General features: G+C 40.7%; 3 protein-coding genes across 3 annotated transcripts; 1 reads left to right on the top strand and 2 right to left on the bottom strand.

Annotated features, from left to right (window-relative positions):
* Positions 1–25: 25 nt before the first annotated feature.
* On the bottom strand, positions 26–8,443 carry cuzd1.1 (CUB and zona pellucida-like domains 1, tandem duplicate 1). Its single transcript, XM_080482040.1, has 20 exons — positions 8,335–8,443; positions 7,587–7,841; positions 7,027–7,065; positions 6,841–6,939; positions 6,082–6,120; positions 5,896–5,994; positions 5,336–5,374; positions 5,150–5,248; positions 4,589–4,627; positions 4,403–4,501; positions 3,843–3,881; positions 3,657–3,755; positions 3,335–3,370; positions 3,053–3,197; positions 2,759–2,964; positions 2,458–2,633; positions 2,133–2,363; positions 1,898–2,058; positions 1,491–1,735; positions 26–161 (listed from the first exon to the last, which is right to left on the bottom strand). Exons 2-20 carry the CDS (start codon positions 7,648–7,650, stop codon positions 115–117), a joined length of 2,001 nt encoding a protein of 666 aa, XP_080338166.1. The 5' UTR covers positions 7,651–7,841; positions 8,335–8,443; the 3' UTR covers positions 26–114.
* Positions 8,444–12,195: 3,752 nt separating this feature from the next.
* On the top strand, positions 12,196–16,068 carry agt (angiotensinogen). The gene is made up of 7 exons (XM_080481494.1): positions 12,196–12,364; positions 13,412–13,863; positions 13,954–14,320; positions 14,553–14,677; positions 14,816–14,964; positions 15,076–15,232; positions 15,322–16,068. The coding sequence occupies exons 2-7, from the start codon at positions 13,447–13,449 to the stop codon at positions 15,496–15,498; spliced, it is 1,392 nt and encodes a 463-aa protein (XP_080337620.1). The 5' UTR covers positions 12,196–12,364; positions 13,412–13,446; the 3' UTR covers positions 15,499–16,068.
* Positions 16,069–16,908: 840 nt separating this feature from the next.
* cog2 (component of oligomeric golgi complex 2) lies at positions 16,909–23,776 on the bottom strand. The gene is made up of 18 exons (XM_080482006.1): positions 23,612–23,776; positions 22,941–23,102; positions 22,525–22,590; positions 22,352–22,432; positions 22,110–22,213; positions 21,828–21,936; positions 21,416–21,595; positions 21,046–21,170; positions 20,712–20,838; positions 20,401–20,540; positions 19,678–19,739; positions 19,435–19,586; positions 19,136–19,321; positions 18,914–18,986; positions 18,675–18,817; positions 18,035–18,174; positions 17,752–17,935; positions 16,909–17,602 (listed from the first exon to the last, which is right to left on the bottom strand). The coding sequence occupies exons 1-18, from the start codon at positions 23,666–23,668 to the stop codon at positions 17,504–17,506; spliced, it is 2,190 nt and encodes a 729-aa protein (XP_080338132.1). The 5' UTR covers positions 23,669–23,776; the 3' UTR covers positions 16,909–17,503.
* Between the last annotated feature and the right edge of the window lie 13 nt (positions 23,777–23,789).

Below are 23,789 nucleotides of genomic sequence, written 5' to 3'. Positions count from 1 at the left end.
TGAAGCACACAAACACTGACTGTCTTTTGATGATGCTTTTAATCAAGAACAAATGGGTAAGTGTGATTGTGGATAATAAAGATTATAAAGAGAAACAAAGATTGTAGCAGGTTGTCAGGCCTGGTCCTGCTGGCCGGCTCCTTCTTCCTTTTTCTCCGGCTCTGAAAAGGGATCATGATAAAATGTTTTATTGTAGGATGGGAGATCGCTGACTTTTTAATCATGCAGCACATTTAGATGTAAAACCACAAAGATACACTTTGGACCCGGAAGCAACACTCACCCCGGACCTTTAGCTGTTGACCTGTACCTGTACACTGCTGCTCAGAATTGTTGGCACTTATTAATTTTAGATCCAGATTTTAAAATGCATTCACAAATATCTCACTTGATACGAGAATATTGGGAAAAACAGGAAGGTTACACATAAAATGTACACTGCGGGTTAACACTTAAATCAAATTTTGTTCTAACTCATAAACAAATCCGACTGCTCTGATTTCAGTGGGTCGATCAATCGATAATAATTGGTTGTGTGAAAAAGTCTTGTTTCCAGTTTCTTTTTTTTTCAGTGGTGAAGCAATAGAGAGCACATTAGTAGGCTATAATGGCTGCGAGGGGGCCTTGTAAAAAACTTTATAATGGTCAATAACATAATACCTGGCAATAATGTAATAATTTTGCTATTTTTCAATGTAATCAAGGCCATGATGTAATAACTGGCTAATGTAATAAGATATTTGATCAATTGTTGTGATAACATTTAAATCAAAGCTTTTTTGTGCAATTTCCTCAGGTAAGAAATAGATTTGAAGAAAAATAGGTATATTGGATGAAATAATTATCAGATTCATTCATTAAGAAAACATACGATCCATCTTTACTCTTTCATTATATTATTGACACGTTATGTTATTGCCTTTATTACATTCAGAATCGGCAGAATCATTGACAGTTATAATATTGGTTGTTACGGGCCTTCTGCAACCACATATTAGTGAATGGAACTGTGCAAAATTTAAAATCAATTTTATAAATCTTTTTTAATCTCACATTTTCTTTGTTTATCCTGTTCAACAACTTTAAAGAGCTTATTGAGGGTTTTCATGGAATTGTCTCACATCTATAGCTGTTTTCTTTGTACTTAAAAGCAGTTTAACGAGACAGGAGAGAAAAGACAAGATGCAGTTAACTCGGCTGTGACAGCCAGAATCGGCAGTCACATGAACCAGTGAAGCTGGTTCCTTATTTGAGGTTAATGTTTGACATCGTCACCGTCACAAAACAAAAACAGTTTGTATAAAAACCCATTAATTTCCACTGTTTTACTTCATGGACTCTTCAGATAATGTGTTTTTTCCTCAAGAAATTCGTAACAGTACTTGAAAGTAGAAGGTGCATCTTTCTGCCACCTCTCCTTTTTAAAAACCCTTGTTTCATTAACCCCACCCCCCACCCCCCTCCACCATATTGTTGAAATGCATACAAACCTTTGAGTTTAATTGGACCCAAAACGAGAGTTTGGCTGTCGTGATCTGAGCCGAGGTCTCTGGCCGCACGCCTGGCGCAGCCCCGGCGGCAGCGGGAATTGTAGTCAGACGCTCGACATATCAGGACCTTGCACTGAAGGTACACCGACTCAGTTGCATGCAGAAACTGGAAGGACTTCACCCTGAACCGAGCATAGCCTTGACTGCCAGAAACGAAGGCGTAGTAGGTGCTGTCTGCTGGGCATCTAGAGGGGGAAATAAAACCCAATGTCACTGGAAGGCACTCGTCACAAATCAATACAACTGGAAGCTTTGTGTGTCGTATCATTCTGTACCACCTTGTATGGAGCCAGCCATTAATTAATCTACATTGCATGTGGAGAGCTTTGAAACCTCATTATTCTCACCCATTGCGAACCAAGTCATAAGCTCTTGTCTGGAAATCATGGGGCGATGGAGAGGCCACACAGGTATCCAAGAAGATGACTAAACTGCCGTCCCTCCCGAGCAGATCCACTTCAACATACAAGAACTTGTTGAGTGCGACCTCATAAGGAACTTGAGTCACCTGAGAGAGCAAAAGCGAAAACATCAGCATCGTATGCGGACAACAGAATTATAAGGTATATCACATAAACATACCGGGTATCTGAAAGAACTGGATGAGTAGAATTTCATGGTGGTATTGAATCTGCCCGTGCCGATTATAGTGCTGTTTCCAGGTTGTTGGATCACAAACATGTTTTCGGATACTGAGTCCCGATCCATAATACAGGTGATGTTCAGCTTCAGGACAGACTGGCGCGTGATCTCTCCAGAGCTGCTGTTGTAGCTCCGGAGGCTGTTGGTGTACACAACTCTGCCATGGTCAAACTGTTCAGTGTGAAAGACAATGGAGAATAAAAATCTGCACGTATCTCTGTTTGGCAGAAATAGCCAAGGAAATGGGACATAAGGAGTTGTCTACCTGTTTGACGTTTCCACAACTGTGAATGGGGAAACTGAAGATGACCTGGTATCCGTTAACGGTGGGTCTGCAGTGCTGGTCGTTCAGGTACAGATTGTGGTAGTCGTAGCCCAAAGAGTTCAGGTAACTCCTGTCAATCATGACGTTCATCTTGTCTGAGAAGCAGCTCACTCGACCTGTCATTGGATGAAGATCACAATATCACCCCAGCAGTTTGAATGACTCTGATGATTAAAGTTGAAGCATTTTGCCTCGCTTAAAATTGCAAAACCCAACTTGTTAGACCAATAATTAACCCTACCTGCGGATGATTTCAAAGAGCTCATGAATTGAGCGTTGAATCCTCGGGCGACCACAGAACTGTCACTCCTGAAGACCACCGTCATGTCGGTGGAAGTCGAGTGGAATGTGTTCAAAGTACCGTTGCAAACTTTTCCCAGAGATGGGTAATAACTGGATGGCCCGTCGAAAACTTCAACGTAGTCACAGCCGCAGCAGTTCTCCAGCCTGTTAAGAGAGTGTTACAAGCCAGTGACGACTCTGTTGTTGTCAGTGTTATTTTAAGTTTTCAACTTTCGACTTTTTCTTTACTCACTGCAGGTATTTGAATGCTAAGAAGACTCTTTGGTCATATGCCGCTTTGAGGTTCCACACACAGTACTCATTATCATTGTAGTGATCGGGGTAGTCGGGGCTGGAGAAGGTGCCTGAGCCAAACAGAGGGCCTCCACATGGCTTCTCTGAAGATACAAGAGATGTGAGTGTAAACAAACAAACAAATTTTAAAAAAAAGAGAGCTGAAAGGCATGTCAAGTTTTCATTGTAATGCAATACAGAGCAGCGTCAGCAAAACTGTTGGCTGTCGGGAAATCCATACCTGTGGTGGGTGCTGCAGAGGTTGAGTGGCAGTATGCTAAAAAAAAAAAAAAAAACACAACATAGATAAATGAAAAAAAAGCAGTTTGTATGCTGTTAAAATAGAGAAAGGACATTCTTTTGTAAAATCCCCCCCCAAAATTTGCCATGTGACATTCAGGTGGAAATTCATAACATTTATTCCTAATGATTTTGTTTTGTTTTTCATAAGGTGCTGTGGTTCCTGTTTTTTTTTTTTTCATCTTTTTTCTTCTTTTTTTTCCCCAGCAGATGCTGTGGTTGTTGTGTGCTGTGGCAACTCTGTTGAGCTTTGGGCCACTTACAGTAATAATCATAGCAACAGTTTCCATAGTATCGACAGGAGCTTGAGCAGGAGCAGCTTCCCATGTGTCTGCCACAGTTGTAACGACAGGAAGGCTGAGCTGGGAGACAAATGTTGATGTTGATTTTACAGGCTTACCCACAAATATGAATTATTTCAAGATGATTCAGTCTTTAGGGTCATGTACCTGAACTTGTCGGTGCCTGTGTCGTTGCTTCGCAATAATCTATTTGACACAGAGAGAAATAAAGTGGTCATTTAAGATTATATGATAAATAAGTTGGTTTTTCATCACTAAACACAAAGAGACAGAACATGAATTGTGACATGAAATGACACTGAAGTTTAACTGTTGTTTCTCCTGTAAGAGGACACAGTAACAGAGCAGGTTAATGTTCATTTGTTCCAAGAACGTCCACTGATGTGAAAGTGTGTGTTGAACCAGCACGACCTTGAGAGTGATAGTTATTTTAAACGACAGTTAGAATCATGCTATTTATCATTTGACGGGAATAGAAATAAAAACGGTGATCTACTCATTAAAGCATTTGTTTTGTTTCTTTCAACATAACAGTGACACTAATAAAAAAGTTTTAATTTGCTGAAAGAAAGTTTAGTTTAGGATGTTTCGTGATAAACTGACGGATTTTGAGCTGTGTGATATAAAGTAATGGATCATATCTGTGTGTCCCTGACTCCTTTGGTGAGAGAGATGACAGTCTTGTTAAATGCTGTTGAGGCACTCACAGTTGTAGTCATAGCAACAGTTTCCATAGTATCGACAGGAGCTTGAGCAGGAGCAGCTTCCCATGTGTCTGCCACAGTTGTAACGACAGGAGGGCTGAGCTGGGAGACAAATGTTGATGTTGATTTTACAGGCTTACCCACAAATATGAATTATTTCTAGACGATTCAGTCTTTAGGGTCATGTACCTGTAGTTGCCGTTTCTACTGTAGATGTTGGGCAATAATCTATTTGACACAGAGAGAAATAAAGTGGTGATTTAAGATTATATGATAGATAAGTTGGTTTTTCATCACGAAACACAAAGAGACAGAACATGAATTGTGACATGAAATGACACTGAAGTTTAACTGTTGTTTCTCCTGTAAGAGGACACAGTAGCAGAGCAGGTTAATGTTCATTTGTTCCAAGAACGTCCACTGATGTGAAAGTGTGTGTTGAACCAGCACGACCTTGAGAGTGATATTTCTCTTAAACGAAAGTTAGAATCATGCTATTTATCATTTGACGGGAATAGAAATAAAAAATTGTGATCTACTCATTAAAGCATTTGTTTCGTTTGTTTCAGCATAACAGTGACACTAATAAAAAAAATGTAATTTGCTTAAAGAAAGTTTAGTTTAGGATGTTTCGTGATAAACTGACGGATTTTGAGCTGTGTGATATAAAGTAATGGATCATATCTGTGTGTCCCTGACTCCTTTGGTGAGAGCGATGACAGTCTTGTTAAATGCTGTTGAGGCACTCACAGTTGTAGTCATGGCAACAGTTTCCATAGTATCGACAGGAGCTTGAGCAGGAGCAGCTTCCCATGTGTCTGCCACAGTTGTAACGACAGGAGGGCTGAGCTGGGAGACAAATGTTGATGTTGATTTTACAGGCTTACCCACAAATATGAATTATTTCAAGATGATTCAGTCTTTAGGGTCATGTACCTGTACTTGTCGGTGCCTGTGTCGTTGCTTCGCAATAATCTATTTGACACAGAGAGAAATAAAGTGGTTATTTAAGATTATATGATAAATAAGTTGGTTTTTCATCACTAAACACAAAGAGACAGAACATGAATTGTGACATGAAATGACACTGAAGTTTAACTGTTGTTTCTCCTGTAAGAGGACACAGTAACAGAGCAGGTTAATGTTCATTTGTTCCAAGAACGTCCACTGATGTGAAAGTGTGTGTTGAAGCAGCACGACCTTGAGAGTGATATTTCTCTTAAATGACAGTTAGAATCATGCAATTTATCATTTGACGGGAATAGAAATAAAAACGGTGATCTACTCATTAAAGCATTTGTTTCGTTTCTTTCAACATAACAGTGACACTAATAAAAAAGTTTTAATTTGCTTAAAGAAAGTTTAGTTTAGGATGTTTCGTGATAAACTGACGGATTTTGAGCTGTGTGATATAAAGTAATGGATCATATCTGTGTGTCCCTGACTCCTTTGGTGAGAGAGATGACAGTCTTGTTAAATGCTGTTGAGGCACTCACAGTTGTAGTCATGGCAACAGTTTCCATAGTATCGACAGGAGCTTGAGCAGGAGCAGCTTCCCATGTGTCTGCCACAGTTGTAACGACAGGAGGGCTGAGCTGGGAGACAAATGTTGATGTTGATTTTACAGGTTTACCCACAAATATGAATTATTTCAAGACGATTCAGTCTTTAGGGTCATGTACCTGTAGTTGCCGTTTCTACTGTAGATGTTGGGCAATAATCTATTTGACACAGAGAGAAATAAAGTGGTGATTTAAGATTATATGATAAATAAGTTGGTTTTTCATCACGAAACACAAAGAGACAGAACATGAATTGTGACATGAAATGACACTGAAGTTTAACTGTTGTTTCTCCTGTAAGAGGACACAGTAGCAGAGCAGGTTAATGTTCATTTGTTGCAAGAACGTCCATTGATGTGAAAGTGTGTGTTGAAGCAGCACGACCTTGAGAGTGAAATTTCTTTTAAACGACAGTTATGATCCTGCAATAGTGGGATTTCACCAGACACAGAGGTTATCTGATGCATATCAGATCCCATATTTTTTTGTTGATAATCAATAATTAACTTGATAATTATTAATCATTATTGATAGCCAAACTGACCGATGCTCAAACTATTGTTTAATGGCAAACGAAATAAAGATTATGATCTACTCATTTCAGCATTTGTTTAGTCTCTTTCAACATAACAGTGACACTACTCAAAAAAACCTGCTTTTTGCTTAAAAAAGTTTTATTCAGGACGTTTCATGATAAACTGCACAAAGACCGTGAGGTCTTTGTATTTTTCCACATTCACTGAGCTTTTTGTCAGGAGAAAGAAAAAAAAAATTAGGATTTTGAGCTGTGTGATATAACGTAATGGATCATATCTGTGTGTCCCTGACTCCTTTGGTGAGAGAGATGACAGTCTTGTTAAATGCTGTTGAGGCACTCACAGTTGTAGTCATGGCAACAGTTTCCATAGTATCGACAGGAGCTTGAGCAGGAGCAGCTTCCCATGTGTCTGCCACAGTTGTAACGACAGGAAGGCTGAGCTGGGAGACAAATGTTGATGTTGATTTTACAGGCTTACCCACAAATATGAATTATTTCAAGACGATTCAGTCTTTAGGGTCATGTACCTGTAGTTGCCGTTTCTACTGTAGATGTTGGGCAATAATCTATTTGACACAGAGAGAAATAAAGTGGTGATTTAAGATTATTTGATAAATAAGTTGGTTTTTCATCACTAAACACAAAGAGACAGAACATGAATTGTGACATGAAATGACACTGAAGTTTAACTGTTGTTTCTCCTGTAAGAGGACACAGTAGCAGAGCAGGTTAATGTTCATTTGTTCCAAGAACGTCCATTGATGTGAAAGTGTGTGTTGAACCAGCACGACCTTGAGAGTGATATTTCTTTTAAACGACAGTTAGAATCATGCTATTTATCATTTGACGGGAATAGAAATAAAAACTATGATCTATTCATTAAAGCATTTGTTTTGTTTCTTTCAACATAACAGTGACACTAATAAAAAAGTTTTAATTTGCTTAAAGAAAGTTTAGTTTAGGATGTTTCATGATAAACTGATGGATTTTGAGCTGTGTGACATAAAGTAATGCATCATATCTGTGTGTCCCTGACTCCTTTGGTGAGAGAGATGACAGTCTTGTTAAATGCTGTTGAGGCACTCACGGTTGTAGTCATAGCAACAGTTTCCATAGTATCGACAGGAGCTTGAGCAGGAGCAGCTTCCCATGTGTCTGCCACAGTTGTAACGACAGGAGGGCTGAGCTGGGAGACAAATGTTGATGTTGATTTTACAGGTTTACTCACAAATATGAATTATTTCAAGACGATTCAGTCTTTGGGGTCATGTACCTGTAGTGTCCGGTGCCTGTGCCGATGTTGACAATTCCCTCGGTTCAGTTGTGGACACCTGCCAGTGTGCTACATAACAGAGAAAAGAGAAATTCATATTTTTTCAATATCATAATGTGAATGAGTTCACAATGAAGCTATGATTTTAAAGTCAATACTAAACCATCAAAAATTAGCTCGAACACAGACAGATTGATGTAGCCGGTCAACTATTGCCAGTTTTTCATGGTAATTTTGGCATGGTTTGCTCTTTGGAAAGTACAATTTATCATGTAGATGCACATTTCCTTTTGTGCTTTTTTGGGAGCTCTCCGAAACATTCCAGTTTCTCACAGGGAAAATCCAAGATATTTTTCTCGCTAATTTTCTTTCCCACTGCAATGTTCGACTCCCCACCGCCCCCACTTCTAAGTTATACAGGACTGCATCAACAAACTATTCTGTTTTCACTACACCATCCCCTCCTAATAATACAAACACATGACTGGTAGTTAGGATGGAAACAAAGCAAACCAAAAGGAACAGGAGACGGTGACGACAGTAAGGAAAGAGCGGACGGTACCTTGCACTCCGTGTGCGATCAGCACGCTGTAAAGAAACAACAGAGTCCACATGATGGATCTCTGCACCGTCCAACCTGCTCCAGGTCTTGGACCTCGCAGCTTTTATACTCACACGGCAACATTGGACTCTTTGTTATGGCACCAGTAAAGATACCAAAGCCAACAGAAGTTAATGATACATTTCTAAGCAATCACTGTGCACGAGAAAGGAACACTTGTTTAACTGTGATAAATGATATGTCATAATGCCATAAGTTATCAGATATTAAAAATTAACACTAATCCATACATATGGATTAATCCAACACATATCTGTTTTGGCACACACTGAATACTGTATTGGATTTTCTGTTAGTTGTTTAACTGTGTCATCATAGTAATGAAATTAGAAAATAAATATGTTCTTTGTAGCAAATGTTAAATCATCTTTTGAAAGAAAACTTGTTGTTGAAGGTTTTTTTGATTGGTAATACAATCCTTTCTATGTGAATTTGCATGGGCTGATTGAAAAGGACATTTATTGAGATGTCAGCATTATTTTTGATTGTTTCCGATGTCCCTTAAATATAAAACCAGAACAGCATGTCGGTATATAAAACGTGTTCATGCTTTCAAAATTCTGGGGATGACACAATGGTCGCATTTACAGTTTTAAACATTGGTTTGGATTGATAAAGACTCATCTCAGTTAATCAAAGGCTTTGTATTAAACTTCAGAATTTCAAAAAGTGAAACGCAACTTGCAGAGAATGAGTAAAGTTACAGATATTTCAGACGTATGGTCAGGCCTGTAAATTTCACCTTGTTCGAAACCGTTGCTGAAGGCTGCAGTCTTTTTTTTTTTCTCCTTTTATCGGACCCTGAAACTCGGAACGCACAAAACTTGCAAGGTCTGGAGTACTTTGCCCAAAAAGCCAGGCTCTTATATGGATTTAAGGGTTAAGATGTGATTTTAGGGTTCAGGATACAAATCGGTCAAGGTTCGGCTTAGTGTTGGACACTCAGTTGTAATGGTGAAGGTTTGGTAAAGAGGCAAGAGAATTTATTATATCTGTGATATATCAGTGGCTGAGATCTCTTCCAGCTCCTTGTAGCCCTGATTTAGGTAAACCAGAGTCAAGCCAACTCAGCTGATATTAAGCGTATGAAGCCCTCTGCTATCATTCTGTCATTCATATCTTTAGTTCTCACTGGTAGCATTTAAAAAGTGGAGCAATTAGCCAACTGTGTTGACTTTTAGTCATTTTAACTTAATTTTTGTGCTTTATGTATTCATGTAATTGCCTGTGCTGCCTGTGGCTGCTTATTTGCATTCACACTGCCGTCATTGCAGTGAAGTAACCCTGGAAGTCCACGAGGCGACATCGCCAGCATTAAAGGTACACAAAGGTGGTTGTGATTTTCATTAAGTCGCTTTATTCTGAGTAAAATACATGAAATATTATAGATGAATACAGTAGAAATGTGAACTGTTGGTGTCAACAGTGTCAGGTTAAAATCCAGCATGTGTGTAATATACTGTACAAGTATCTGTTATCCGTCAGCGAGCCGACCAGCAATTCAAGTTTGTCGCACTTACTTTTTCAGTCATTGTCACCTTTTTGTTGTTTCAAGGACATGCAAGCATCCAAGCACCCACAAACTAAAACCCCAATCACAATAACATGGGAACAGAGCAGAAAGATAGCCTCAAAGAAAATCCAATAAAAGGAAGTAAAACAACTACTTGTGTCTTCATCAGGGTTACGAAATGTAAAGTGTGAAGTTTCACCTTATCTCCACTGAGTTATCACGCTCTATAATCAAATATTGATGTAACAATGTTTGCAGGAGATAAAACCAGGACGGTTAAAACATTTGTTATAGGTTTCTCTTTACGATGAGAACGTCTAGTGTACCCCACCCTGTTGAATCAGGTGTGAACACAAAGGATTTTTTTTTTGTATTGATATTTATTGTTTCATTTAAAAGTACACTTGTCAGATAGCATTTGTACATTTGAATAGTGTTTGCTCATTTACTAGAACATGCTGAAGCTTTGATTAATGACACGTTTGCGGAATTACGACACGAAAGAGTGCTTTAGGGCGACTCAGAAAGTTCTGTGATGTCTTACACCAAGTTTATGAATGTGTTTTCTCCCATCATGCATATATGATTTGTTTGAGAAATGTTTACTATGAATTCATTCAATTGAAATGGTTCTTTGAATTTTGAATTAAGGCAATATGAAGATGAAGATGAAGTGGCAGATAATGGCTAGAGAATGCTAGACTGACAGACAATGCAGAGACGGTAATCATGGCAGCACAAGAACAGCGCACATGGAGAGACACAAGCAAGTGGCTGGGATAGTGTACAAAAACGTCTGTATCCAGTATGGAATAGAAGTACCCAATTCTCTCCCGAACAGGGCGAACATCCTGTGGGACGTCAGCTTCCAGGCTGACAAACAGGTGCTTGTTATCCAGCCGGACACTGCGGTGGTTGGCAAACAACTGAAGAGGGCAGCATAGATGTGGCAGTACCAGCTGATATCAACATCAGAAAGAAAGAACAGGGAAATGTTGAGGAGTACCAAGGTGTGAATGAACAGCTGGAAAATATGTGAAGCGTTAATGCTGGTGTGTCACAGCAGATCCCAGGAACTGAAGTCTCTGTCCAGGAGAGCGCAGTCCTAAGATACTCAAACTCCCTGAAACTCCCAGGCCTCCAGAAGAGGACCTGAACTTATAGATACCACCGTGTGCAAAGGCAGGAGGGTAATATAAATAAAATGACCCTCTGGATAGTACAGTGGCTAATTCCCCTGACCTTCACCTTTGGAAGTGCAGGGTTGAAATCCTGGTGTGGATCAACATCATCCAGTAAGGGTCCTTAGGCAAGACTCCCAATGCTATGACAGCCCAACTCAAGCACAAGTGATCATGACAAAAGAGGAGTCATCCCAGTTCAGACGTCACTCGGGTCAACAAGGTCTGCTCGGTTGCTGGGGAACCGGGGAAATCCAATGACAAATGGGCTACTGGAACAAAGCAAACATGGACAAGGGTGCACAATACAGAACTATATATATATATATATATATATATATATATCATGACAAAAGACTCTGTGTACTCTGTTGTTTTATTCTGTATTAGACAGTTAACAAGCTAATAATATTTTGGATACATTTTAAGGAGATCTAGAATGGGATTAAATTAATATGCATTCATGTCTTCATTTTATGGCAAACAAAACAAAATAAAATACTGGTTTTGGTAAACTGAAAATAAAATGCGCATTAAATAGTTATCTGCAGAATAACACACTTTTTGATCAAGTTTGATTCAGAAAAAATATAAATTCAAACAAACTATATTAACTAATTTAGAAAATAATGCAATAAGGATATGGAAATTATTCAGATAACAAACTAATATTTTCCTGGTAAAATACTTTTTCTTTGATACTGATGTGGGACTTGTTTACTTTACTTACATTTGGTTGAGCCACCAAACTGAGTGAAATTACAAAGCACGTGTGTAATTAGTCCAAAGCACCATTCCTCCACATTCACAAATAAACAAATCCCTAACAACATGAAGAAATCGTTGAGTCACTGAAAAGTGGTACACACACACACACACACACACACACACACACACACACACACACACACACACACACACACACACACACACACACACACACACACACACACACACACACACAGAAACCCTGTCATCCCCCTTTGTGGAAGTTGAGCTCTCCCTCTCACCCCCTCCAGGATGTGCTTACATCATCCTGCCTAAGTCAACATAAAGAGGACATTGGGTGGTCTCTGTCTTCTCTATGTCAGACCTATTTATCTTCAGGAGGAGTTTGTCCATACAAAGCCAGCTGTGAGTCATGGCAGCAGAGCCCCTAATTCAATGCTGCTTTGGTTAATCAGTAACCTGAGTGGGAGCACTGCGGCCGGCCGGGTGGGTTTAAGTAAAGGAGCAGAGGAGTCACAACCTCACTAAACAGCAGCAGACACATCTGGTAAGAGCACATTTTCACTTTAACTCTCTCAGTCTGCCTTTTAACTGTGATTTTAAGAGCCGAGTCAAAATTTCACAATTGACGGCTTCCCTGTAGTTAGTTGGATACATCTTCTTGTGATCTGGAAAAAACTAAACAAATAGTTGTTTTGTTTCAGCTCTGACAAACTGTTTAACATTTGATTTGCAATAAAGCCTAAGTTGATAAACTGTGGTAAAAGCATAACACTTTTTTTTTATCCTGGATGGTTGTGTAGAGATCATTTATGTGAGCTGCTTTTATTGATCAGGGACCAAGGCCATGGCCTGCAGTACATACAACATTTAGTGTTTGCTCACCTCCTCCAAGAGTTCATCAGTCCACATTTCTGCATGTTCCAGTAAGCCAGATAAAGTTCTAATTTGGTGTCAGAGAGGTGTCACTGATTCAGTCCTTCCAACGTTTGTAAAACCTATTCATTTAGATCCCTCACTTTGAGAAAATGGTGTTTTGAGAAGACGTATTTTCTTTTATAACAAATAGGTTTTTGTGCAAGTAGAAGTTTGTTATGCAACTTTTATAAGGCTATGTAAAATGGATACAATATAAAGCCCAATTTTTTCCAACAAAAATCCTATTTTCCAACCGCTTTTGTTAAATAATGATTCTTCAGTCCATGTTAGCAATTTGAGCATGAGCAATTTTCAGTTTCTGTCGTCAAGCAGCTCTGATGTAACTACATCCGAACGAAACATCGATCTTACTTTAGTTGGAAAATACATGCAAATACACGCACGCACCGTGACGCACGTAGATGCATCTTCATTATCTATGTGACCCCTGTTGAAGGGGGTAATGCCTGCTCACATTCACTGGCCGGCAGAAGAAGAAACAAACAAAGAGAAATCAATCAATCACTGACATGCTGTTCCGTGCCCCGCGTTCCTGTGAGCCGATCCCATCAGAGGCAGAAAAAACCAGACTGATTTGTGATGGAAATGTATAAAATGTCGGCGCTAGACAAACTGTGTAAATTATATTTCAAATGTCTGTCTGTCCCACCAACAGGGTATTGATCGAAGTAACCACCAATCAAAGGTAAAATGCAACGGCTACGCTCACCTCTCGTCGCCCTCCTGCTGTGCTGCTGCCTCTCGGGGGGCCAAGGCAACCGTGTGTACGTCCACCCCTTCTATCTTTTCGCTGCCGAGAACGTCAGCTGCGTGAGCCTGGATACCGCCGAGGCCAAGCCGCTGGAGACGCTCCCTGTGGCGACCCTCGACGTGGACGTCTTGACCCCAGACAGCAGGAACATATCAAAGCTGGACACCCAGAAGCAGAACATCACGGAGATGACGGGGGTCCTGGCCGAGCTGCTGAACTCTCTGGGCCTGAGGATGTACCAGGCTGTCAGCACCAAGCAGCCGAGCGCCAACACCCTCCTCTCTCCCGTCAACACCTACGGGTCCCTCGCCTCCTTCTACCTGGGAGCTTCCACGAAGACAGCGAGCTTGTTCCAGGTCTTTGTTTATGATTTATTGAGATAGTTAAAAAGAAAATAGCAAAGAGAACCGCAAACTAATCACATCTTGAAATGGCTTGTCTTTCAGGAATTACTGGGCCTTAGTCGAGGCTCCAACGAAAAGAACTGTGTGTCTTTGGTGGATGGACACAAGGTTCTTCAGACCCTGCAGAGCATCAATTCCTTGGTGGATGACGGACCCAAAGACGAAATCATCACCCAGGTCTGGGCCTTCGCCCGTCAGGACACTCACCTATCTGAGGACTTCATCCAGGGCACACAGGACTTCTCAGACGCGTCCTTCGTCCGAGGCGTGGACTTCTCCAAACCTCTGGAGGCTGAGCAGCTGCTGAACAGCTTTGTGGAGAAGACGTCAGGAGAGAAAGTGAAGGACATCTTCAAAGACCTGAATTCCAGCAGCAACCTTCTTTTCGTCACTTCCTTCAACTTCCAAGGTCGGTCTCAGTTCAGGTCATTTGACTGAAATTGAATAGAACCAGATGTTTATATTGTGCAAAATCCAGGGTTTCAGTCGATGATCCATCAAATATACCTCTTATATTATATGTGTGAATATCCAGTGAATAGGGGATGAATACCATTTTGTTGTTGATTCAGTTCTTTTTCACTGCTTCTCAACACATCTTTGTTGTACCTGACGTTGTTCTTTTATTGTTTCCTGTTCAGGCAACTGGAAGACAGCCTTCCAGCCAGAAAAGACTTCCATGGAAGAGTTTCATGTGGATGATACAACCACAGTCACGGCTCCACTGATGACCCACACGGGTCAGTACTACTACCTGAACGACAAGGTAAAATCTAAATATTTCATTTTGGTTCAATATTGCTTTGTGGAAACATTTGTGCTGGCATGGCTTGTTTCCTGCTTTGAGGTGTGACCCCAAAACTGGAGCTGCTGTGTTTGAATTTGCGCCTGTTTTGGTTCATAGTTGCGGCGGTGCACCATTGTGAAGCTGCCTCTGAGCAAGCGGTCTTACATGCTGCTGGTGTTGCCTCACGACGGGACCACCCTTGACGATATAGAGTCGAAGCTGCAGACAAGCGTCATGTCTGGCTGGTACCAAAACCTCCAGGAAGGGTGAGTGCTGTTGTTCATACTGTCTTACAGCGCTTCAATGCTTTTTTTTAAAGACAAGACATTTGATTTTATGTCGCCAAGTTTTCATGCTAGAGTTATAAATTCTTCCAGACTGTTGGAACTATCACTCCCGAAGTTCTCCATGTCATCTGAAATGGATCTGCATGAGCTGCTGACCCACATGGATCCAAAAATTGAGGCGGCCCTGTTGGGCTCACAGGCCGAGTTCAGCCGACTCAGCAACGCCAAACCCTTCACCGTAGATAAGGTCAGTAAAACCAGTTGTCATAGATTTAAAAACATATTGTCTGGAGCTATTACTAATTTAAAAACAAATATATCCCTGTGTCTTCTCAGGTTGTCAACAAGGTGCTGTTTGAAATGTCAGAGGAAGGAGCAGAACCACAGGATGTGAGACAAGAAGCAGGCATCCCTCTCAAACTATCCTTCAACAAGCCCTTCTTCTATGCTGTGGTAGAAGGAAACTCTAACTCCATCCTCATGCTGGGCAAAATCACCAACCCCGCACTCTGAAGATTCCGAAAAATATACTAAATGCCCAACGTGTCAGACCCGATTCTTCACGATGCGCTCCGCCGCCACGGCGTTCGAATCTGCAGGAGATGAAATCACCCATCCAGGCGCAGATATCTCATTTAGATCACAGCCGTGTTCAGATGAGAATTGCAACACTGCCTCGATGTGGAGGTGTAGATCAATAGTCAACAGTGTTATTATTGCCCTTCATCCCCGAGCTGATCTTTTCCCAAGCTCAGGCCGCGGTCAATAGGGACGTCTGCATCAGTATTTATGAAAACATGTTACTTCAAATTGTTAATGATTTTTTTCTTTCCCCCTGTGAAATGTGTTTCAGCAGAGTTCTGTACATTACTTTTCAGTAGAGTACAATAACCACAAGTTTTTGTGTTAATTGTCATTATATATTGTAACTAAGAGTTTATTTTTGTCTTGTGATTGATAGAATAAAGCATTTGTTTCTAATAGTTGAAATGTGGCCGTTTCTCATTTACCATTCCAATTGTTATCTTGAGATTTGAATCAAGAGAGAAAAGCCTGAATAAAATGGAAAGAAGAGATTTTTTTATTACTATTTTATATTATTAGGATTTGCAGTGCTGACACTCAAGTTACAATTCAACATACTGATTTCAAAACCTGCTTGTTTTGTGTCAATATCATGGAATACAGTATAGTTTCTGGTCTGAATGCAGAATTCCAACATAGCACCCCTCATGTTCAATGTGCAAAAGATTTAGGTTGGCATAAACAGACAAAAGTGATAAAATTACCATCAAATATATCATATAATCTGTGCCTGTTAAAGGATTTAGATTTGTACTCCGTTGGGGTCTTTTTAATGTGAAGGTAGATCTAAATAAACAGCGGCTGCATGTCAAGGGTCATTTTCCTCTGCTGCAGAATAACGTTGGCGCCAATCAAACATGTTTCCAACTACATGATGATAAAATACATAGCATGCAGGAACAATATCTGTCATTTAAATAAGTAGTAAATTAGAAACAATGTACTTAGTGATCTGAACATTCCTGATTTACCATGGCGTGTCACAAAATGCTATATTGCAATATTTCAAATTTTACTAAAGAATGTGACAAAACTACTAAATGGAAACATGAATTGTATGAATTTGTGCGCAGACATTGCCATTTCAAGAAATGCCAACGTCAGCTTTTTCCTTGATAAAATTGGTAAAGTTTTGCTTAGTAATCGATTTGTTGATTTGCTTAGTTTTTAATGAAATCGTCGGCACGCCGTGGCCGGGTTCCTTTTTCAGTTAGGAAAACATATGCAGTGCAAAAATGCCCATGTACAAATTAATTATCTTGATGTACACAGTGGTGTATTTGTTAGCACTGATCCCATGGCGGTGTGTGTGTGAGTGTGTGAAAAAAGGTTGTTTGAAAAGGACTCCCAAATTCTTCATTTTATTCCCGAGTAAATCATGTTAAACATATCATTTAGTTACTAACATGTACATACATGTTACAAGCCGAGTACTCCGAAAGTAATCTGTCACCATCGAGCAAATGTCATTGCATGATCAACACTCACATGACAACATGGATTGGAGAGTCTTTTGTAAACATCAGACCCAGATGAGCACAACAGTTATGGAAAGTTTCATAGTGCATATCAAGAACATTCAATATCAGTCCCTGTTAAAAACACCTCATAAATATAATACCACTCAGCCCCTTTCATCCCAATGAGCTTTAGCAGATCCGATGCTGAAGCTTCTCCAGCAATGCCCGGCTGGGCCAGATGCATCTCTAGGATGTTTGTGCACTGTGGATCTGAATGATGTCATCAAGCCAGGTCCTTTCAAAAAGATATTTTTATATATCGCTGAAACACAATTTGTGCATCGTTTTCTCCCCCCCTCCCCTTTGCATTCTCCAGGGTCTGGTAACTGTTACAGCTTCCCTCACATAATGCTGAGTTCCTTCAGCACGTGTGCAGCGTGTCAGAGGCTTTCAGTCACTGCGGAGTGAACTCCTTACTGGTTTTGCTCAGCGAGCTCTCGAGCTTCATTCACAAGGTCCATGAGTGCCGAGAACATGGAGATGTCATGAGGCTGAAGTCCCATCTTCTGGATCTGAAACACGACAACATTACAAAACTTAGAAGCAGTGTGCAACTTCCTCGATATTTGTCTTAAACTTCAATTAATTTGCAGAAAAAAAATGAATCATTTGTCATGTCTTCCTAAATATATGAATATATATGAACGTCAACAGCAGCTACCTGTTCCCCCAAATACTCCACATCCAGAGCCAGCTGCAGTCGGATCTTGCTGTCATCAGTGGGACCCCCGTTTGCTCCTGTCGTCGGAGTCGAGGCTGCTCCTTTTCTGGCCTGCTTCAAGCGCTTCAGGCTCTCTTCCATCTTCCTCACTGAGCTCAGCACCTCTGAGATGGTCTCATAGTACCTGAATGTGGGATGAAACAATACAGGAGGAAAATTCTATATGCATTCACAATTCAATTTACATTATTAAGACAGACGGTGTGTTTATGTTCCGGCTTACTTTTGTGTGCATTCAGACAGTGCAACACGGAGCCACTCCTGTGCTGTGCTGGGGGTGACTAGTCCAGAGGAGTCAGTCACTAACTGATGTAACGGACGTAACGCGTTGTCCATGTATGCTGACGCGCGCACCGGGGGCTCCTAAACAAGAAGGCAGTGGAAGGGTTAAAACACATAAGCTTGTATAACGCATCATATTTGGATTATCCCTGCTTATTTGAAAGTCGTTATTTTATACCTATTGAAATCGAAGGACTGACACAGCTTCTGGTATAATGTTACACTAACAGACAATTTACAGTCAATAATGAGCCTCAAATAGAAGACACACATGGGGAGAACATGGAAACTCCACATAGAGATTCTCCCCAATACCAGATCATGAAACTCTCTACAAAGGAAACCTAATCTCTGATAAATCTCTTTGAAGATAGGGGGCCTTGAATAATTAAACCTGACATTCAGCCATTCATAAAGTCAATAAAATGTATCCGACTGTACATTGATCCATGAATCAGTGCATTACTTATCTCAGTTTCAGGACCAACAATCCTTCCCCTTTAATTTGGGCAGTGGCATCAGAAAAGATACCTGAGAAACAAGATTCTAAATGTTTTATCTAAGTCTGCAGATTCACTCACTTTATTAGTCCTGCGGTAGAGTCGTGGAACCTCGGAGGCACTCTTCAGGAAGCGGCAGCAGCGTTCGGTCAGATGCTGCGTCATCCTGGTGTTTAGAGTGGGAATGCTGCTCGACAAGCACGCCTTGGATTCGGATAGAGCCTCTGACATGTGGGAAGAAGGAGGGTAAATGCACATGTACACACCGTCTGACTATCCTTCTGATTACGTACAGGGTTAGGAAGAAAAGATCAACTTGCCATCCACAACAGCAAAGTTTTTGAATCCGATTGCATCAAACCGCTGTTTGACGATCTCAAACAACTCTGGGATCTGGACGAAAGAGGAGTCAAATGTCAGACAAAAGACAGTAGCAGGATATGTATAATGTTGGTAACCCTTTGCTAAAGTGATGATGGACATGTGGGAATGAAAAGTGTGTGTGTGTGTGTGTGTGTGTGTGTGTGTGTGTGTGTGTGTACCTGCTCCTGAAGCTTCTGGATGTCCGCTGCAATATGGACCAGTTGTTTGGTGGAAAGAGAGGCGGGGCTCCCGCTCTCACTGCCGGCCTCGTCCAGCGACGTTCGGCTGGACGTGGAAGAGGCGGAGCTCGGCAGCGGTCTGGTTGGCTCTTTTGTCACTTCAAGGGGCGGAGTCTTCGTCAACACCTGTGCAGATTTCAATCGTCATGATGACCATGAGCAAAAAAAGTGCGACTGGATATTTATTTCATTTGTTCCTTTTTCGATTGTTGCTCTTTTATGATCCAATTTCAGCTCACCTCATCAAGAAACTTGGCATATCGCGAGTACAGCTGCAGAGTGAGCTTCCAGAAGCGATGGGCCAGTGGGGACAGATAGACCTTGTCTGACCAGCACCTCACTAAACAGGACCACAATACATCGGATACCTGCAGGTGGTACGCGCTGCCAGCTGGATGTGAACAAACAAACAAAGACTCGCAGTCAGCGTGGGTACAGAATAATGTCCACACTGTTGTTTCTGTTGCAGCATAAAGTCCAACCTGGTGCCTTCTCTAATCCATCAAAGATAGCGTTCTCCAGGCGTCCTGCTATTTCCTTGTATCTAAGAGGCAACAAGAGGAAATCGGAGAAGAAAAGAACAAAACAATCGATTTGTTATCTGCTTTTTTTCCCCCTGCATCAGCTGTGATATACACGCGCTCTTTGCGTGAAACAACACAGTTTGAGGTAGAGTTTGTTTTCACTACACAGAAGACTGAACTGTGGGGCAGCTTGTGTTGTGAAATGAGGACACAAACTGTAATCTTTGTGTTACTGCGTAATGATGAATCTGTGTGTGTTTGAAGGGGTCAACAAACAATATCTGGGGATTTTTCCACTCCGGAAAGAAGCTCTGTTTGCTTTGAGAACATCTTTCAATTTGTATTTTCCTTTACTGAAAAAAATGCAGACATGGTGTTATGTTAATTCAAGGATCGTCCATTATTCAACGTAGATGCTGTGTCGGTCTGCTTTAAATAGTGATTCAAATGTACCCATTTTCTACAGCATGCATAAACTTCATGAAACCTATGGCTGTGAGTATCTTTTATAATAAAGAAATAACAACATGTCATACATAAGTGTAGTTTAGAGATTCAAATAAAATAAGTGATTTATTGTGCGTAGTGTCTTAAGAGGAAACATATTTTAGCCAGGAGTATGCCGAAGATCAAATGTCACATCTCAACTGTAAGCTTAAACCTTTTTAATATAATATGCACCTTAACTGGAAGTAGACAGGCAGGTTCCATTTGTTGTGGAAGCTGGTGTACGACTGGTGCACTCTCAGCCTCTTCACACTGGCCTGCGAACTGCACTGACGTTCGAACCTCCGCACAAAGTCCATACTCGCACTGTAACGCTAGAAGACATGACAGGAGACACACAAGTGAAGGCTTTCCCTGTGGGATTAATACATTATTCCTATTCTATTTTACTCAAAAGTACAAGTCAATCCCTGAATTGTGTGGCCACATACAATATGCCCGTCTTTTATTAATGTGTAAAATACACAAAGCAACTACGGCTGTACCTCATAGAATATGTCGGGGTTTCCAGGGTTGAAGAGGTAGGCCAACCTTTCCTCAATCCCTTTAATGATCTCTGGCCACACAGAGTTCACCAAGAAGTCATAACCTGGTACTGTGTCAGCTTTGTCACTGAGGAGAGAAAACGCTTTAAATATCTTTAACACTTTCTTTGCCAGAGGCCAAATTTTTCCACATAAACAAACTGACAATAGTGACAGAAACTATAATAAAGCTCAACTTTATTTACATTTACCATTATACAACTAATTTCTCTGATTAAAAAGACCATGTCAAACAATAACTTGGTCTATGAATGGATTGAATATGTCTCTATACCTCGATATTGCTCCTCCAGTCACTTCTCTCAGCAGCCTGCAGTGGTGAGGAACAAAATCCAAAAGTCGAGAGTACATCAACTGGAGACCATTTGGATTCGACTTCACCGCTTCTTCAACAATTACCTAAAAATAAGACAATGCTAGTTAGAATAAAATTTGGAAAAAAAATACTCATTTAAAGACCACCTGTAAAAAAAAAAAAAAAAAACTAATCCATTCTGAAAATAATTCAAATAACTACATGAATTATAGAATCTTTCACTGCATTACATTTCAACTATCATAGCTGCAACTGTCAAAAAACTAAATTATAATTAAAAAACTGTCTCCAAAAAGCTGAATTTTCCTTGAATATGTGAGTTTTTTACCTGGTCCATGTATGGTTTGACCAGCACCTGTCCTACCAGGGCTTCAGCATCGCGCGTCTTGTCGATGGTGGCATATGTCCTCAGGCAGTGACGCACCATGTCCACATTCGATGTCTGCAGGCCTTCAATCAGCAGGCCCTCTAGAGACTGCTGCAGCATGGAGGTGATCCCTGCAATACGCTGGCAGACGACATCAAATAGGGTTCATTGTTTTGTGTCTTGCTACACAGTTAGCACAGATGCACAGTGATGTAAGACAAGTTCCCTTAGCACTCAAAAGAAGTACTGCTCAGAAGCTGATTATTTCCACCTATGTAATTATGACACGCATACCTAAGGAGCTACTCTCAGGCCCCCTTATTGACCCAGTTGAGGGGCTCTTTGTCTGCCTGCCTGACTTATTAATACTTACCGGTCTGACTTTATCCAGAAGGGGCATGCCTTTGCTCTGCACAGCGTGGAACTGCAGCTGGTTGAATTCTGTAGCAATTCTCTCCAGTATCTGACCTGCTAACAATGGGCTGCACAGAGAAAGAAAGACTGATACAGACACATGTATGAACAGAGGCATCACTATCAACTTTGCATTTTGTTATTGTAATCACAAAACCCCAACAAACATTCACTTCTGCTGTACAACTTTAAAACTCGACAAAGCAATGCCAGGGGCTGAATAAGCATGTCAGTTCCTTACCTGCTGATTTCCAGAGAACTGGATTCTTTGGAGGTCTGTGAGTGAAGTATTTTCTCAATCTTCTCCACTGAACGGACCACCTGAATAAGGCTCAGTAGACACACCTGATGGATAAAAAAAATGAATTATCTCTTGGAGGTTACTGAGGTTTATCCAGGTCCCACTCACATGGGGGCATACCAGCGTGTGAAAAAGCAAATAAATACTTTTTACTCAAAACATAGAAAGAAGGAGAAAGAAACCTTTTTCTTCTGAAGGTCCTCCTGCTTGGACAGCTGATTGTCGATGGCCTGTATTACCTCGCTCACACAGGATCGCAGACTCTGCAAGGAAGGAGAAGCAGATATAATAAGAAAAACACAACTTATGCCCCAGAATTTAATCAGTTCACAGTGCATTCTTCAAGGGGACTTACAATAACTTCCTCTCGTAACTGTCCTAATGGCACAGAAAGCTGATTGAGAGCTTTGTCCATTCCCACCTGAGAGGAGAGAGCAGACGTCAGATTACAGTCTGTCTTCAGACTGTAAGAGCTGCAGTAGGAAATCAAAACAGTCATACACAGTTGGAGATAAAGCTAAAAGCTGCACCACTACTGGATCCTTGGAACTGATGTTGCAGTTAATGCCCGAGCAGTCGCGATATGCCACTAAAATATCTTTGTTGCTAAATACTGATTTGTTAAAACACTGAGTAGAACTTCAAATATAAAGGATGTTTGGTGTCCACTATGAAACTATTGAACTAAACCCTCTCTAAAACTTACTTGGTCTAATTTCATGGGATCAAAACCACAATGATTGACACTGAGCAGCATGAATAGCAACTGACCAGGTTGGTGGAGAGGTTAACAAAGTCTGCGTAATCTTTATTGATGAGCTCCACCATGGCTGTTTTTAGCAGCTTGTAGTAGAGCTCCAGGTCTTCTCTCATCTCCTCCAACTGGACCTGCTTCCGACAGTCAGCAACAAACTGGTCGACATCAAAATCATCCTGGAAATACAGAGAGGGAAACAAAGAAGTGTTGCTTACTCATGTCTTAAGCTTATTAAGTGATGAACTCAAATTAAAGAGTGCTGCACGTAGAAATGCAAACGTCAAACTCTGAAGGGACAGAAATCATGCACACCCGACAGATTCTAAGGATAAGGTATTATGCTTTTATTGTTTCTTGCTTAAAGTTACTGCAAATATTTGTAATACAGCGAAAACAATAAATCACTCAACTAAAAAATTGACAAAACACGAACAGCATAAGCAGATTGGTGGGATACAACTCTTTCAAACTATGTGTTTAAGTGTAGCTTAATTATTGTCAAAGGTGGAATGGCCTCCTCGCTTATTAATGTAAATATTAATAGATACTGTTTGCAACTCACATTGATGAACATATACATGTAATAATATCCGTGTGTCCATATCTACGAAGCTCACCCAGTGCTAACTACTTCACCAACATACACTAACGAGCGATCTTTTAACAGACGTTCACAAACACATACCTTCATGAAAACATCTTTGTCGAAGCAGAGAGAGTCCGGTCCCTTTGGTAGATTCATTTTGGACCTCAATATTGTCTCATTCACGTAAAAATTATTTAAAAAAGGAGCCGATGATCCGACAGCTAGCTGCTATTGATACACTTCCGCAAACATGGCAAGCGCACCAACGAAGAAGTAG

The sequence above is a fragment of the Lipophrys pholis genome (genome assembly GCF_963383615.2).
Source record: "Lipophrys pholis genome assembly, chromosome: 15".
In the NCBI taxonomy this organism is placed as follows: Eukaryota; Metazoa; Chordata; class Actinopteri; order Blenniiformes; family Blenniidae; genus Lipophrys; species Lipophrys pholis.
The sequence above is the reverse complement of the archived record's forward strand: the minus strand, read 5'-3'. Positions and strand labels throughout refer to the sequence as shown.

What these genes read in the sequence shown, in the direction of transcription:
- cuzd1.1 (XM_080482040.1), bottom strand. Translation starts at nt 7,650, where the DNA reads ATGGGAAGCTGCTCCTGCTCAAGCTCCTGTCGATACTATGGAAACTGT. An exon ending in ACAGGCACCGACAAGTACAG is followed by an intron (nt 5,249 to 5,335) that starts GTACATGACCCT and finishes TTTGTCTCCCAG; the next exon opens with CTCAGCCCTCCTGTCGTTAC. An exon ending in CTCTTTGAAATCATCCGCAG is followed by an intron (nt 2,634 to 2,758) that starts GTAGGGTTAATT and finishes ATCCAATGACAG; the next exon opens with GTCGAGTGAGCTGCTTCTCA.
- agt (XM_080481494.1), top strand. Translation starts at nt 13,447, where the DNA reads ATGCAACGGCTACGCTCACCTCTCGTCGCCCTCCTGCTGTGCTGCTGC. An exon ending in CACTTCCTTCAACTTCCAAG is followed by an intron (nt 14,321 to 14,552) that starts GTCGGTCTCAGT and finishes TTTCCTGTTCAG; the next exon opens with GCAACTGGAAGACAGCCTTC. An exon ending in ACTACTACCTGAACGACAAG is followed by an intron (nt 14,678 to 14,815) that starts GTAAAATCTAAA and finishes TTTGGTTCATAG; the next exon opens with TTGCGGCGGTGCACCATTGT.
- cog2 (XM_080482006.1), bottom strand. Translation starts at nt 23,668, where the DNA reads ATGAATCTACCAAAGGGACCGGACTCTCTCTGCTTCGACAAAGATGTT. An exon ending in ATGCCAAGTTTCTTGATGAG is followed by an intron (nt 19,322 to 19,434) that starts GTGAGCTGAAAT and finishes AAATCTGCACAG; the next exon opens with GTGTTGACGAAGACTCCGCC. An exon ending in TGGAGTATTTGGGGGAACAG is followed by an intron (nt 17,603 to 17,751) that starts GTAGCTGCTGTT and finishes GTCGTGTTTCAG; the next exon opens with ATCCAGAAGATGGGACTTCA.